Source organism: Oryzias latipes, chromosome 10 (assembly GCF_053564925.1).
Source record: "Oryzias latipes strain Hd-rR chromosome 10, Olatipes_Hd-rR_3.1".
Taxonomy (NCBI): domain Eukaryota; kingdom Metazoa; phylum Chordata; class Actinopteri; order Beloniformes; family Adrianichthyidae; genus Oryzias; species Oryzias latipes.
Genome location: NC_136246.1, coordinates 29,626,751 through 29,641,318, shown reverse-complemented (window position 1 = coordinate 29,641,318; position 14,568 = coordinate 29,626,751). Strand labels below are relative to the sequence as shown.

At 39.1% G+C, this 14,568-nt stretch overlaps 1 protein-coding gene across 2 annotated transcripts in view; it reads right to left on the bottom strand.

The window, feature by feature from the left end:
- The window catches only part of aff2 (AF4/FMR2 family, member 2), a 200,410-nt gene that overhangs the window by 19,880 nt on the left and 165,962 nt on the right, over positions 1 to 14,568 (bottom strand). For both annotated transcript variants that reach the window (XM_020706761.3, XM_020706762.3), the window contains exons 11-17: positions 14,259 to 14,376; positions 12,645 to 12,750; positions 12,414 to 12,564; positions 12,082 to 12,300; positions 10,458 to 10,662; positions 6,122 to 7,027; positions 2,092 to 2,207 (exon numbers count right to left, since the gene is read on the bottom strand). In XM_020706761.3, the coding sequence (XP_020562420.2) occupies positions 2,092 to 2,207; positions 6,122 to 7,027; positions 10,458 to 10,662; positions 12,082 to 12,300; positions 12,414 to 12,564; positions 12,645 to 12,750; positions 14,259 to 14,376 (1,821 nt within the window). The remainder of the gene's footprint in view (positions 1 to 2,091; positions 2,208 to 6,121; positions 7,028 to 10,457; positions 10,663 to 12,081; positions 12,301 to 12,413; positions 12,565 to 12,644; positions 12,751 to 14,258; positions 14,377 to 14,568) is intronic.

Genomic DNA, 14,568 nt, shown 5'->3' with positions numbered 1-14,568 from the left:
CCACAAATTAATTTCTAATGAACTCCTGCTAATAAACAACATAACTTTTTATTTTGCCTAAAAACAGTATAATTAGAATTAAAAGACTCTTTTACAACAGATGCAAAGATGTTTGGAGGGTTATTAGTTTGTACTAGTAAAATGCACATTATTTACATTTTAGCGCTAAATTGGTATAGTCAGTGAATAGTATATATAAAAACTACAAGAAACAAACTTATTGTAACTCAAAAATAAAAAATTAATCCAAAACAACATTACTGTTTGTTTTTATAAGTATATTAGAAAAAAGTGTTATGTTTAGAGCACTTTTGGCAAACAAAGCAATTAGCTTCATAAAGATCAAGGAATAATGTTTAATTTAAACCATCACTAAAGGAAATTTTAGCTGCTGACAATTGATCAGTTTATGACATGATGACGGGACACTCTGGAATTTGTTTCCCTTCCTTCGTGACAAGCTGGACTTTGCTTTACTTTGATGAAGAAAAAAAAACTAAAACACGTTTAGAAATCATTTTTTTCTTAACGATTCATGAAATTATAATAAATACTAGAATAAAGAGGAAAGAAAAATCCTAAACTAAACTAAACGTAAGGGTCAGATTACACATTTAAATCCAAACTATTAAAAGTTTAAAGTTTTCAACATTTGCTTTTTTTTTCCTTTTGTAGTGTTAAATGTTTGTAACATAGAGCAACTTTTTTGACATGGTAAATCGCTTCTCTGTTCCTTAAATTTACATTTTTCCCATTAAAACCAGGTTTTGCTTGATAAATTTCTATTTTTATTAGTTATTACTCTATATCTATATATTCTATATCAAGAGTGTCAAATTCATTTTCACCAAGGGCCACATCAGCATAGTGGTTGTCCTCAAAGGGCCAGATATAACTTATACATGTAACTAAATGTAATGAAAAATAAACGTAACTACTCCTTAATGTTAAATAATGCATTTATCTATTATAATTTTTAAAGTGACAATTACAGTTGCATAGAAAACACATGTTTGCTTGTTACTTTAGCATAAATCCTTTTAAATTTGATTCTGTCAGGTTAGGTTATATGGACAGTGTTTAAGTCCTAATGTATAGCTGCCCAATCCCACATTTCAAGTCCCATTCCCCCTAAATATGAATAAATACACACCAATTTGTATTTTTTATTTTAAGAAATTAAAAACTTTTATGCTCTGGCGGGCCACATTTGGCCGCGGGCCTTGAGTTTGACACGTGTTCTGTATCATAGATTTGACTTTTTCGCTGATTTTAAGGATTCCTTCGTCAATTTAATTTTTGCCTCTAACGAGCAAAATGTAAGTTTGCATAGATTGAAATCCAACTTTTCTAAATCATTCTCTAAACTGAGTTCCAACGAGTTTAAAGCTTAGTTGAGCTGTAAATAAAGGCCAAAAACTTCCCAGTCAGGCTGATGCCTGTCAAAATCTGAAGGAGCTTCTAACTGGATGATCCCATCATGCAACATTGAGCTGATGATAAACTGAGGTGACAATCACACAATGTCACAGGTTCAACTTTAGGTCGTCCCCGCCATCACCATCACCTCTGATGATGCTGAGACGCCACAAAAATATTTCCTCCAAAGCTGTCACATGGAGGCTTATTTATAGTGACAACCAGCTTAGTCTGGTTTTTAAATAATTCACACAGAAAGCTGGAATTCACGGTTCGTCATCTCTGTGTCCCGACATGAGCCGAGCTCGTCTGTCTGAGGGCTTCACGAAGCTTTCTTAAAAATAGGCTCCTGTAATTGTGTCTGATTGCGTGACCGTGTCAGTCACATTTGGCTGCGGGGCTCAAAGACCTCAGAGTTAAAAAGAGAGGGCATCTTTCACCACAGCTGCTTGAAATGTATCCTTTGTGGAAGAAAAACTATTTTTTGACACAAAGATGATATCACCGATGATACATTTCTATTATCTGAGCAGCAAAAGTTCTCTAATGTGGTGCTGCAAGTTTTCCCTCAAATAATCCTTTGACGTCTCAAATTTGAATTTAGTTCTGCAGAAAGTTTGGCTCATCGACGCCCCTCCTGTTTGTTTTCTGCGCATTTCGGCAGACACTTACTCTGCGGAGCTGTTCTTGTGGTTGTGGATTGGAGAGATGCAGGGCGGCAACAGCAGACAGTCTTTGTCCAGACGAACCTTCTTACTGCACCTTCCTGAAGGTTCTCCGTGATCCAGCTGGAAAAAAACGCGGCGGTGGCATGAATAAGTTAGAAAATGAGACGACAGCATTGACTGTATATGAGAACTGGACTGAGTGGCCCTGCCCCTCTTGTATTCCAAACAGGAAGTACCCGACCCGCTGGCTTCAAGAAACTAAAATTCCACAGACTTCTATAGCCAAAGAAACAGCTACTACTCATTCTGTTTGTCAGAATATCCATTTTTGCTCTAAAACTTTTTTAAACACGTTTTTGATTGGCCATTTTATTAAATACAATAATCAGACGCTTTAATAAAAGTAGGTGAAAAATTTGACAGATTTTCCTGAACCCTCTTTAAAGTGGTAGGGGTGTGGACTTCCAACAAGCTCACTCCTGATTGGTGAGAGTGGTTGCCATAGAAACTCTGACTCCGACCAACCACCTACTGCTTGCTGAATACGGTGGCGTTGGTATCCCAAAAAAGTGGCGACTGAATTGACTTCATTTATTTGGAGCTGGAGGTGAGTCATTATCTCACAGGTTGATGTTACTCAGTCCAGTTCTCAGATACAATCAATGGATGACAGAATAAAAAACCTTATTTTATTTTTTTGCAAATTCTTAATCAAAGGTCTACTTCTGTCTGGTTCTTGATGGAACTCAAAACCTTGTCTTTTCTGAAAAAAGGCAAACTGGTGGGAGGAGCTCACTAATGGTCTCCTGCCAATCAAAAGGCCACACCCTAATTAGAGGCAGTGCTGACAAATTAAAAGTGGACTGACATCTTTTGAGACCAGCTACCTTCCATCCTTTTCCTTTATGTCCAGTCAAACAAAAAACTATAAAGAATATAATTAACATAAATAAAGTTTAGTTTAAAATACAAAAGGGGTTTATTCATACACACTTTATGTGTCACAAGATTCATAACCCCATGTTGTAACGGTAAAACATATCCAACACAAGAGGCCTTCAGCTTTCATCTGTTTGCTCAGTTGTTGGACAGGACAAAAAAAAAAAAAGAAAGAAGGGAGAAGGCTGCATTAATCCTGTGTCGTTAAAAACAGACACGCTTTCAAACACAGCTTTGAATCTGCCACTCAGTCTTAACATCTCTTCCATCCCATCTGGGAAGAAAATGTCTTCTGAGGAAACTGGAGCCCTTTGGAAGTTCCTTCAGGTCAGCTGACTCTGACCCGATGCTGCACACCATCTTGCCAAGGAGCAGCAAAGAGTGAGAACCTGATTTGTTCAACTCACAACTATTCTCAATAAAGAATCTATCATTTACTTTTAACTGCCAATCCAAGTGTTTAGGCAGCATCTGTTTACAAACTTCTTAGTTTGCTTGAAGATGAAGAACGCTGACAGAATGAGGAACGATCAGTAAACCTGTTGTTTTCTGCAGCAGATATAAAAGTTAAAAAGGTTTCTGGGATGGGTGCACAAAAACAAAAACAAACGATCGGAAAGGTCTCACCACTCCATGATTTCCCAGCAGAATAGTTTGCTCTCAGATTGCAGGACTGCTTGTGTTTCATAGTTTTTCAAACTGGGGCGGAGCTCCTGAGCTGTGCGACCAGCTCCCAGCAGGCATTGGGACAGAAACCCATCCTGACATCACCATTTTCTTTAGAGCTTTTCTGTTTGAGAACACTCAGGCAGGTCAACTTCATCCATTCTCGTTAAAGTAATTGGAGTTTTCCCATGATGCATTGCTCTCTTTTCTCACATGTGTTTGCCTGTTGTGGTGTTGGAGTGTTTCCAGGCAGTGGTGGTGTATTAGTGTTTATTTCGGACGCTAAAATGTGAAAACTTGTAACACAAGCAGAGGCAAACTTTTACTTAATGTAAGTCTGTACTTTTTCAGAAAAAATAATTAATTTGCGACAATAATTTACACTCCGCTGCCAAACTTTCTCATGGGGGATGAGAAAAGTTTGAAAGTAAAACCCAAGAAAAGCCAAACATTTAGTAGAAATAATTCAACTGTATCAGAATGCATATAGATGATTAACAAATAAGCATTAGTTCATTAAATCCATTTATAAATTCTTTGTCAAAAAAGAAGAGAAAAAAAACATTTTTTGCTTGTTTTTATTAGGAAAATCCAGAATTTTAAAAAAGGGAACCTCCTTTTTATTTGACATCACAAATTAAGTAAAAACTTTTCTTATGACTGAACAGAATTTATTAAAACAAAGTAAAAATGTAATCTTTTTTTAATAATGTTAAATGATGAATCAAGTCAATTTGTAAGTTTGTTAGTTGATATGTACAATTGCCACCCAGTAAAATTTAATTTAAAGGGCTTAAATCATGCAAAATAACCTTCTTTGAGCTTTTGAGTGTATCATAATGTTAATTCTTGTCTATAAACAACCCCAAAGCGGTGTTTTCATCCATTCACGCATTTCTCTAAAACCTGTGCTCTTAGCACCAGCCCCTCTCAATCCTCAAAAATGTCTTGGTTCTCGCATTGTGCCGTCACAGAGTGAGGAACAGCCCCTTCCAGGAAGAGTCTGCACTGCCAGCCCCGCCCCCAGTCTAACAAACACACCCACTCTCTCCACCGAGCTAGCGGTGATTGGCAAAAACGCTTTCATTTTGTTTGCACAATATGCACATCCATTGTTGCAAAAGTTCAGATGTTTTTTTTCATGGGTGAAACACAGACACGTTGCCGCGGCCGGCTCTAGGTTGATGTCATGAAAGGGGCGGCGGCCACAAGGAGCCGGTGCCTCAGGGATCGAGTCGTCTTGCTTCCGGGTAGGGAAGCTGCAAAAAAACCCTTATATTTTATCTAAAAATTGTTCACTGGTGTGCTAAATATATGACCATATATATGGATACAGTTTACTCTAAAAGGCCTAAAAATAGCACGGTATAGGTCCTTTAAAGAAAATAAATGTCACTAAATGTGACCTGTTAACCTCTTTAAAACCGGAGCTTTAGCTCCAGAGTTGATGTTCTTTAAATTACTTTAACTCTTCAACCGTTTACGCAACTAACATAATTCCAATAGAGTCTGAAGTGGAAAAAAGCAGCTTTGCGCTGATGCTGCTTCTAAGCTTCAGAGTCCGTTGGGGTTACGTCGATGAAGACTTATGGTAGTTTGGAGAAAGTGTTATTTTGTGTCGCCGGCAAAAGCTCGGGTAGGAAAGAATTAAATATTCTGAGCTGAAATCAATCATAATAAAAGGCAGACCGCTCGTGAATAGGACAGGAGAGCACTGCCACGCTTCTTTTTATTGTTATTTTCATTTTCCATGTGTGCTATTTGTGTCATAATTCTTTATTTATTTAATATTTACTTGAACAGGAAAATGAATGACCATTTCTATAAATGTGCCAGTGTTTGCTGCAAAGCTAATTTTCAACTGTAGTTCCTTGGCAAGGTGTAGGTTTGCACTGAAGACGCATGAAATTAACAGTAAAATGCTGAATAATAAAAAAAATCAGTTTGAGTTTATGAATTTGTTAGTATTTAACATGTAGCCTCCCTCATTCCACGACACCCCCAACATATTGCCCCCCCAATCAATTCTTAACTGGCTGAAATCTTGGTTCCTTTAGTCTGCCTGCAGTAATTTCAGACTCTTTATGGATCATTTTTCTGTCTGAGGTCATTTTTTTCTAATTGATGCATTTCTTTTTTATATTAAAACAGTTTAAACTGTTTTTTTTGTTGTTATTGCTTCTAACCTCACTGCTGGGGGAGCGGCCTAGATAGTAAAGTCTGAGTATCTTTTATGTGCATTCATTCAGTAAGGTGGCATCTAAGCGGTAGGTTAATAAATGAGGCCCCCGGCACCTCCACATGCTGTGGGTCACTAAACCTTATGTGTTAATGGCTCACCCTGTCACGGTGAAGCCAAATGAAGCCTCTCGGGTGTAACCACCCTGTGATTTGACAGAAACCTCAAAGGGGAATGTGGTGATACTCACCTTGTGTTTCCTCTTGCTCTTGCTGGCGTGTTTTTCGGCTGAAAGCGGCGTGTTTGCGGTGGATTGTCTTCTGTTTTTTGCTCCGCCCTCAGCTGGCTCTCCTCTTCCAGACGGCCTGGGATTACCGTGTTCCTGCACAGGGGGGTTGTCCAGGATCCCCAGACCTTGGCAAATCTTCTCCCTGTCTCTTGTTCTGTCCCTTTCTCCAAACGCGAAGCGGTCCCTGTCGTCTCTGTCGGCTTGCCCTTCTCTGAGCAGCAATAATCTCTCATTTTCCTCCACCTGTCTCTCCCCCTTGTTCAGCTTCAGTCTTTCTCTGTCTCGTCCTTCGCTCTCCTCTCTTTCAGCAATTCCCACTCTGGATCTTTCACCTACACCCTGACCTGGCGCCCTGCTGAGCAAACTCAAGTCAATTTTCACCCACAAACTCTGGATCTCGTGGTATTCCCTCAGCGGGGACGGAGGCACCTCCTGCCCCACATTAGAAGGTGACAGGGGCTCCACCTTGCTCTGCCCGCCAGTCCCCCCAGGGTCAGGAACAGAAATGCCAAAAGTAGTGCTTATAGTACTGATGCTTAGAGAGTTACTGCTACTGCTAACGCTGCTGCTACCATTAGTTGTCAGGATGCTACCATCTTTAACCCGGAATCCCGTCCTCCCATTCGCTCCCAGACTTCCTACAGGGTTGGCAGAGGCCGGGCACGGCTGGAGAGCCGTGTGCATGTGTGTGCTGGAGAGAGTCTGTGTGTTGATGGTGGAGCGTGAGGTCTGGGCCGGCAGGGCCGGCATTTTGACCGCTTCCTCCGCATCCGACTGGCATTCCGACGAGGAGGAGGAATCTGTCTCGATGAATTCCCTGGACTTTGGTGTGATTCTGGTGCTGGGGCCTCTGTGTTTCTTCTTGTCCTGATTCAAGCACAAGCAATAAGAAAAAGGATTCTTAACACCCAGAAATGTTAACAACATAAAAAAGGGATTTGATGAAGGGATGAAGCTTTAAACGCCGCCGCAGACAAAGATCCCAAAGAAAAGCGGCCGTATCGCTGAATGTGATAATATCATGCAAATTAGGTGCAAGTTGCCAGCTTGTTCGTCTAATCTGTGAAGTGAAATGAAACATGTTTGACTGTATAATTATGACGAGCCGAATTATTCAGTGCAAGCAGTCCGTAGGACTGAATTTAAAGATTCCCCTCATAAGTAAAAGATAATGAGCTCCAGGAAAAACAATATCATTTTATTTATTTACGATGAATGAACGAACTACAAGACAGATTTCTAAATATGAGAGATTTTAAAACATAAAAAAAAAAATTTTAGGGAAATGTGATTTTATTTTTTAATTTTTTTTAATTTTATTTCTTCTTGAGTAAACTTTAAGCATTTGAACATTGAACAAGAAAGGGAAATTTCATATTAATAAATATTTAAAATCATGTCAGATTTTAGCCATAGGCTCACTTCCATCTGCAGTCCCCTGGCAGATAAAAATACAACAGATTTTAGGAGCCAGAATCTACTCAGAAGAATATAAAACACAGGTAAAAGCAGAATCCACCAGGGGTCTGCAACCTGAGGCTCCTAATCCACATGCAGCTCCTTCATCCCTCTTTTGTTGCCCTTTGGCTTTAAAGAAAAATGCACACAGTTAGAATAAATAGTGGTTTTGTAGTTTTGGTTGATTAGTTTTAGTACACATAGTTTGATATGATAACTGAACAAAATGATGGTTTAATCTACTGTCAGACTGGTTTATTGTTAGAATAAATTTTAAAGCACATATTATCTTGTGCTGCTCAACAGATGCTGTTTAGAGAATAGAGCATAATTAATTATTATGATATTATTATTAATTATATATTAAAATAAGACTATAATTGCTTAGATTTTTTAAATGGGATTCTTTAGGAATGTTATGTCTATATTTGACAGTACAAGAAGGGGAAAGGATGGTGGTGCCCTAACGTCTTAATGATAGAAAATGTCATGTTTGTCTTTCTTGCATGCTTAATTCAAGATAATCAGCTGCAGCTGATTAGGAGGATCTTATTTGACATGGTGTATTTTATTTTGAAATGAACTTGTATGTGGTGCAGTCAAAACTAGAGGGAAGTTAAGCTTTATACAACTATAAAACACTATTATAGTATAATTGTTATGAATATTTAAAAGCTACATTTTATAAACAATGGGCTTAAAGGCCCACTCAAATGATAACGGTGTTTTTGCTGATTTTAACATGTTCTTGTGGCGGTTTTCCTCATGATGGAGGACTTGTATATAAAAAGAAAAGGTTAAAACTGCATTAAGCTGTAAGCTAGCAGGAGAGCGTGTAAAGGGACAGTTTAGTTATGGGTGACGGGAAGGGGGGTGGGATTGCTCTGTACCAACAGTCCCACCCAGAAATCAGAGGTGAATATCAATTAAACTCCTGCTGCTCTGCAGAAACTCTGTCCTAGAAAACTGCAGTTTAAAAAAAAATAAATCCAAAACCAAAAAACTCATAATTAAAAGACGACTGGGAACGTTAAGAATATAAAACACAGGTAAAGGACAACATTCAAATAGAAATACAGTATAAAACTTGATATTTTCTAAGAAAAGTTCCACTCTTATAAAACACTGACATTTTAATGTATTTTCACGTATTTCACAGCCTGTCGTCAAACTGGGTTGTTCAGCGTTAAATAAGTTCTGTGTCAAAGTGTTTTTTAACTGAGTTACCGTGGTAACAAGAGGCGCTGTGTTTACATGCGAGAGCAGCTGGTTCATCTTTTCAAAGAAAGGACCTGAAGTAAAACTTCAAGCCGAAAACAAGTTCAGTGATGAAGAAGGAGGTGGAAGCTTGATTAATCCCAGGCTGTCGTGGAAATGTGCGACCCGGAAGGTTTTATGGATGAAACGGGAAAGTGGCAAACGAGGCGCCTCGCGAATTTATGGTCCAATAATTTTCTGTGCTGATTTCAGACATTATTGACAGAAAGGGAGCGCAGACGGAGAGGAAACAAGGAGCTAATTACTTGAATATTGAGCCGTTTCTGTTCACCTGCCTGAACTGTCAGTGCAGCACCTATCGCCAAGATACAAAACCCCAATTCTTTTTCCAACATTGTTCAATGGTGTGTGAATGATAGGAATTTTACAATCAGAGATGGATAAACGTTTAGTCTCAATTTATAATGATATTTTCAAACATGTTAAACCTGCACCAACATTTTAACTTTTATTTCATTTACTGAAGATGTAACACAGAGTCAAAACAATTTCCTTTGGGACTAACCAGAAATTAACTTAGCTAACAAAACAAGAAGCCAGTTTAGCTAAAGGGTTTATTGAAACATCCACTCCAATCATTTATTAAATCCGTTTTCAAAGTGATCCTCATGATCTTGTAATTATATAATTGTGCTGTTTTTAGGCAAAATCCAAAAACCTGTGTAGTTTCCTAGGACATGGTTTCAACAGAGCAGCAGAAGTTCATTAGAAATTCACCTCTGAGTTGTGTGGGGGACTGTTTTATCCCACCCCCCTTCCCGTCACCCATAACTCTCCTGCTAACTACCAGCCCCTCACGGCCCAGACCTAACGTTATCAGAGCAACAAAATATGGCGACCGATGTTGGAGCTATTCAGTTATGTGTTAATTTGAGGGAGGTGTCACAACTAATTGAGACAATCGTCAGCATCCATGTTTATTCAAAGGTTTAATTTTTAACAACAAATTAATCCATTTTCACAGAAAAAAGCAAAAGAATAACTTATCTGTCTGTCTGTTTTATAACACTTATGGTTATAACTTAAGCTAATGAAATAACTATTCTCTGTATGAACTAATCGTTACACATTTTCTTTAAAAAAAACTAAAAGTCTAAAATTGCAGGATTATTACCAATAAGCTCCTAAATTTCTAAAGGAAAAAAATCATTTGAGTTTTTTTTCTTGAAGATTTAACATTTTTCAATTCAACCATACAATTCAAATGATTTTTAAAAAAAATCATCTTTGTGTATCTATGCCATTTACCAAATGTATACTATGCCATTTACCAAATGTATACAAAGTATACATTTGGTAAATGGCATAGATACACAAAGATGATTTTTTTTAAAAATGATCTTGAATATTGTATACATTTGGTTATGCACACATAACCAAATGTATACAAATTTTCACTCTTTTTGTACGTTTGTCTTTCATTAAATGGTTTGTAGATTCTGGATGTGTTGTGGAAACGACACTAATCTGAAGGAAGCACAGACGGTGTTCCGGGTAGAACGTGGTCCTAACTTTGCTCCAGATGTGTGCAGAAAACTGCCGTGCTGCTCAGGAACCTCACCTGGTTTACAGTGACAGCCGGCACCGGAGCGGCACTTTGCTGCAGAGCTGCTGGTGGAGTGGCAGCGTTGTTGTTTGGGTTTGTTGCACTGCGAGGTTCCTTCCGTGGGGCTGTTTTCCCACTGGGAGGTTTGCTTCGCGGCCTCGGGGGGTTCTGATGCTCCAGGGGAGGGGGAGGCAACAGGTCCTTCTCTCGAGAAGTGGGGCTGGAAGGTGGAAAAGTGAAATGAGGAAGCGCCGTGAATTTGATTATCACTGACCAAAGCAACGACGCACAGGTGAGGTTTGCCTCTAAAGGCTCTGGGGGGGGATGAAGTGCGTCCAGATGGAGAAAAAAATACACAACAGTATAAAAAAATTGAAAACTGTGCATGCGGATGAACTTGTCTGGATGTTGGAAGCTAAACACGCAAAGCTGAAATAAAACAAGTGACTGTGAGGAAGAAAAACAGAAAAAAAAGGAAGCTGGGGTCATTGTTTTCCCTCTAACTGGCCCGGAGTCAAAGCAAGCACAGAGTTTGGCATGGTTTCTCCTCAATCAATGAGGTTCTTTTGCCTCCTCCATGTGAGTGACAGTCGTCAATGTTTGCTGCCAAGAAGCTCCGTGATCCAACAGAGGCTGTGCGGCTCCTGATATGAGCTCAGTCAGGCCTGAAAACAACAGCCTTTAACTCTGCTTTTTATGAGAGAACCACAAAAAATACGGATAACAACAAAGCTTCAAGTTTGACAAATACAAAATATGAGTAACAAATGTAATGATCTTTTTTTTAAATACTTTTTAAGTTTTTAAATAATTAAAGTTCATTGTGACTTCCCTGTTTATTTAAAAGCGTACACTTTGCTGAAATCTTGTACTTTTCCAACCAAATGGATAATATCCTCAACCCTTTTATACCGTATGTCGCTACTTTGCAAATTTGCAACACCTTAAATCCATAGCTCAACTTAATTCAACATCACTTTGAACGGAAAAACACTGTAGAACATTTTTTATATAACTGGAAATAAATTCAGGCATTGAGCGGTTAAAATATTAAACTAAATACGGCCATATTCTACAGTTTCAGCATCACGGTGCTCCTGGTCGGGGTGGCTCGCAGCGTTTTATTTTGAAATTTTGCCAGATTTGTCTTGTTAAATCTAAATAAACTACACCTGTAATGTGATTCTATTGGCCAGGTTCCCATATATGGACAAACAGGCCTAATGACTTTTGAAAAGCGATTTTGAAAGACCTAAACCAATGACGGTTGCACTGAAAAAATCCCTGGAATTTTTTTGTCTACATTTCCAAATGTAAAATTTGCTGTTGCATAACTTTCATTCTAAAGCTGGGGAGGCTCGTTGGGTGGACAAACTTTGACTCATCTCCTTAAATTGTCTTTTATTTTTGTGTTTTGGCTCCTAACCCTACTGTTAATCGTGATGGCAAACTTGATTTTTCTGGGCGTTCCAGAAAACAAAACATTGCCAGCTTATATTATAAAGTGTAAGTGTGATTCTGCCTGGACACTGCAGACTGTTGCATCCTTGATAGGACGAAGTATGATGTCACTGAAGGCCCGGCCCAGGTTTTTTAAATGAGGAGAAGAAGACTTCTCCGGCGTTCCCTCCTTCCTCACCTGTGCTGGTTCGCTCTGCTCCACGTCTGGTTCTGATTATCCTCGCCGCTGGCGGATCTCTCCACCCGCCCGACCGGCTGCTTCTTCCCAGTGGTGGTCCTCCGTGGGGTTGTGACCTCCTGGCCCGACAGCAGGCCCGGCGACAGCCTGATTTTGGATCTCTGGCTCTCCCCTGAGGCTTTCTGGTTGGTCTTTGCTTTGGCTTTCTCCCTGCCAGAGCTGCAAAGATAAAAATCAGGTTTTGATTTTATGGCCGAAGAAACAATCTTGTGGATTGCAAACTTTAATGTGTTCCGGCCTTTGATCTGAACATTTATAGTGGTAGCACCTACCAGAAGGTCGCCCTGGTATCTTTGTGCTCCACCACAGGAGCAGCGGGAACTGGCACACTGTTGGATCCGCTGGGTTTGGACTTGGCAGCGGTTCCCACTCCTGCTGCTTCGTTCCTGGGAGAGAAAGGCTGCGAGTCCTGGCTGCTGGAGCCTTAGAAGAAGACCAATGAGCCAAAATAAGCTCTTCTAGACAAACTAAAATGTGGTTATCAAGTTCACCTGTACACCTACCTGTGCCATGGAGTTCCTGCTGTGGAGGAGGAAGAGGTTTGGTCTGAGCTTGGACTTTGTTCAACCAGCTGTCAAGCTGCCATTTGTTTGTGGAGGGGGGCTCAGGCTGAAGACAGAAAAATACATTAAAGTTACTGAAAAGAGTTCTCAAAGCCCCACTATAGTGAAATTTGAGTTTTTGGTGTTTTTAACATGTTCTTGTGGTATTTTTCTACGGTGGCCCCGAAGTTCAAATCACATCAACAAGTTACTCGACACAAAAACATTTTAAAGATCTCAACAATTTAAAAAAGCAAAACAAATATATTTTTTTTGGCATTTTAGAAAACAAAACAAATTTCCAGAAATCAAAATGAAATGTTGAAAAACGAAACACAATGAGAAAAAATGAGAAGGTAGGTACTTTGGGACATCACTGGTTGTCTAAGCAGTATCGCTTCATGCCATCTGACTTTCAGTTAAAATGATGGACAAACGTCATCATCCAATCAGTGATCAGTGATCCCATATTAGAACCTACTTTCTCCAGTTTCTCATTGTGTTTCAATTTTTAAGATTTCATTTTGGTTTCTGAAATTTCGTTTCTGTTTTTTTTTAAATATTTGTTTTGCTTTTTTATTAGTCATTGTGATTTTGAAAATGTCTGTATCAAGTGATTTGTTGATGTGATTTAAACTTATGTACAGAAAATCGAGCTCAAAATTACATTTCTGAGTATTTGTTTATTCGTTTCATTGTGAATCGGGAGCTTTTTCAGTCCGAAAAAGCCCTTATCCGTGACATAGAAAATATGCTGGGCGGGCCACAACCTCCTTGCTCTGAGCTCCCAGCAATACGGAGGGGAAGGGGGGCGGTGTTCTTCCGCACCCACAACTGAGAGGTCAATTTCTAATGAACTAGTGCCACTCTGCAGAAACTCATAGGAAACAACGCAGATTTATTTTTATTTTTGGCATAATCATAATTAAAAGACCACTGGGAACGCTTTTTAAATGGATCAAAAGATAATTTATGGGTATTTTACTGTCTAAAATAAAATAAAACTCTTTTTTTTAAATGTATATTTTGTGTTATAGCATATAGTAAAACTGCCACTTTTGCGCTTTCCTCCTTTTTTTTTCCAAACTCCAAATCTTTGTCATAATCAGGGTTTTCTTTTCCTGCATCTGCATTTTCCCGTCACTTCCTCACAGCGTGTTAGACTGCAACAGCCCATAAACCCAGGCAGCCATGAGCCATTAAAATAATGCGATAACTAATGTAATAATTCTGTCCTCTGCAGTCGAGTTTTATGGCTCTCAGAGCAGCGCACAGTGGGAAGGGAATGTTTAATGTACAGATAGTCTGGCTCTGAATGAAGTAAATAGTGGTGAGTGGGGAGGAGTAAAACTGAGCAATGAAATTACATGAAACTCCTGTAAGATAAAGGAAAAAATAAATAAATTGTAATTAGAAATTTATAAATTGACATGTTGTAGGACGCTGAGATATAAACGTGCTGTTTTTCAAAAAGTGTGCTAATTAATATGGAAAATTTAACATTTGTTCAGTCCAACAAAAACTGTTTCCATCCCAGAAGCGTCGATGATCTCCGGCAAACACGTGTCTTCGTACCTCTGGGGTGTTTGTGCGGGACGCCTGATTGTACTCGCTGTCGCTGGAGCTGCTCTCGGACTCGTCTGTGTCGGACTCTGAGCTGCTCTCTGATTCGCTGCTGCTCCCTGAGCCGCCACTGCCAAAGAAAAACAGAGACGGTTGAAAATGATCCCGCCCCAATGTGGGGAAGGCCGGAGTTGAATATGTAAACAGTCTGCACAATAAAGGCAAATCTAAATAAATAAATAAAAGGTTTTTCGTTTAATAGTTTTTTCTATGGTGCAATAAGCTTTTTCTTTAAAATTACATGCAGTTTTAATTTTGATAA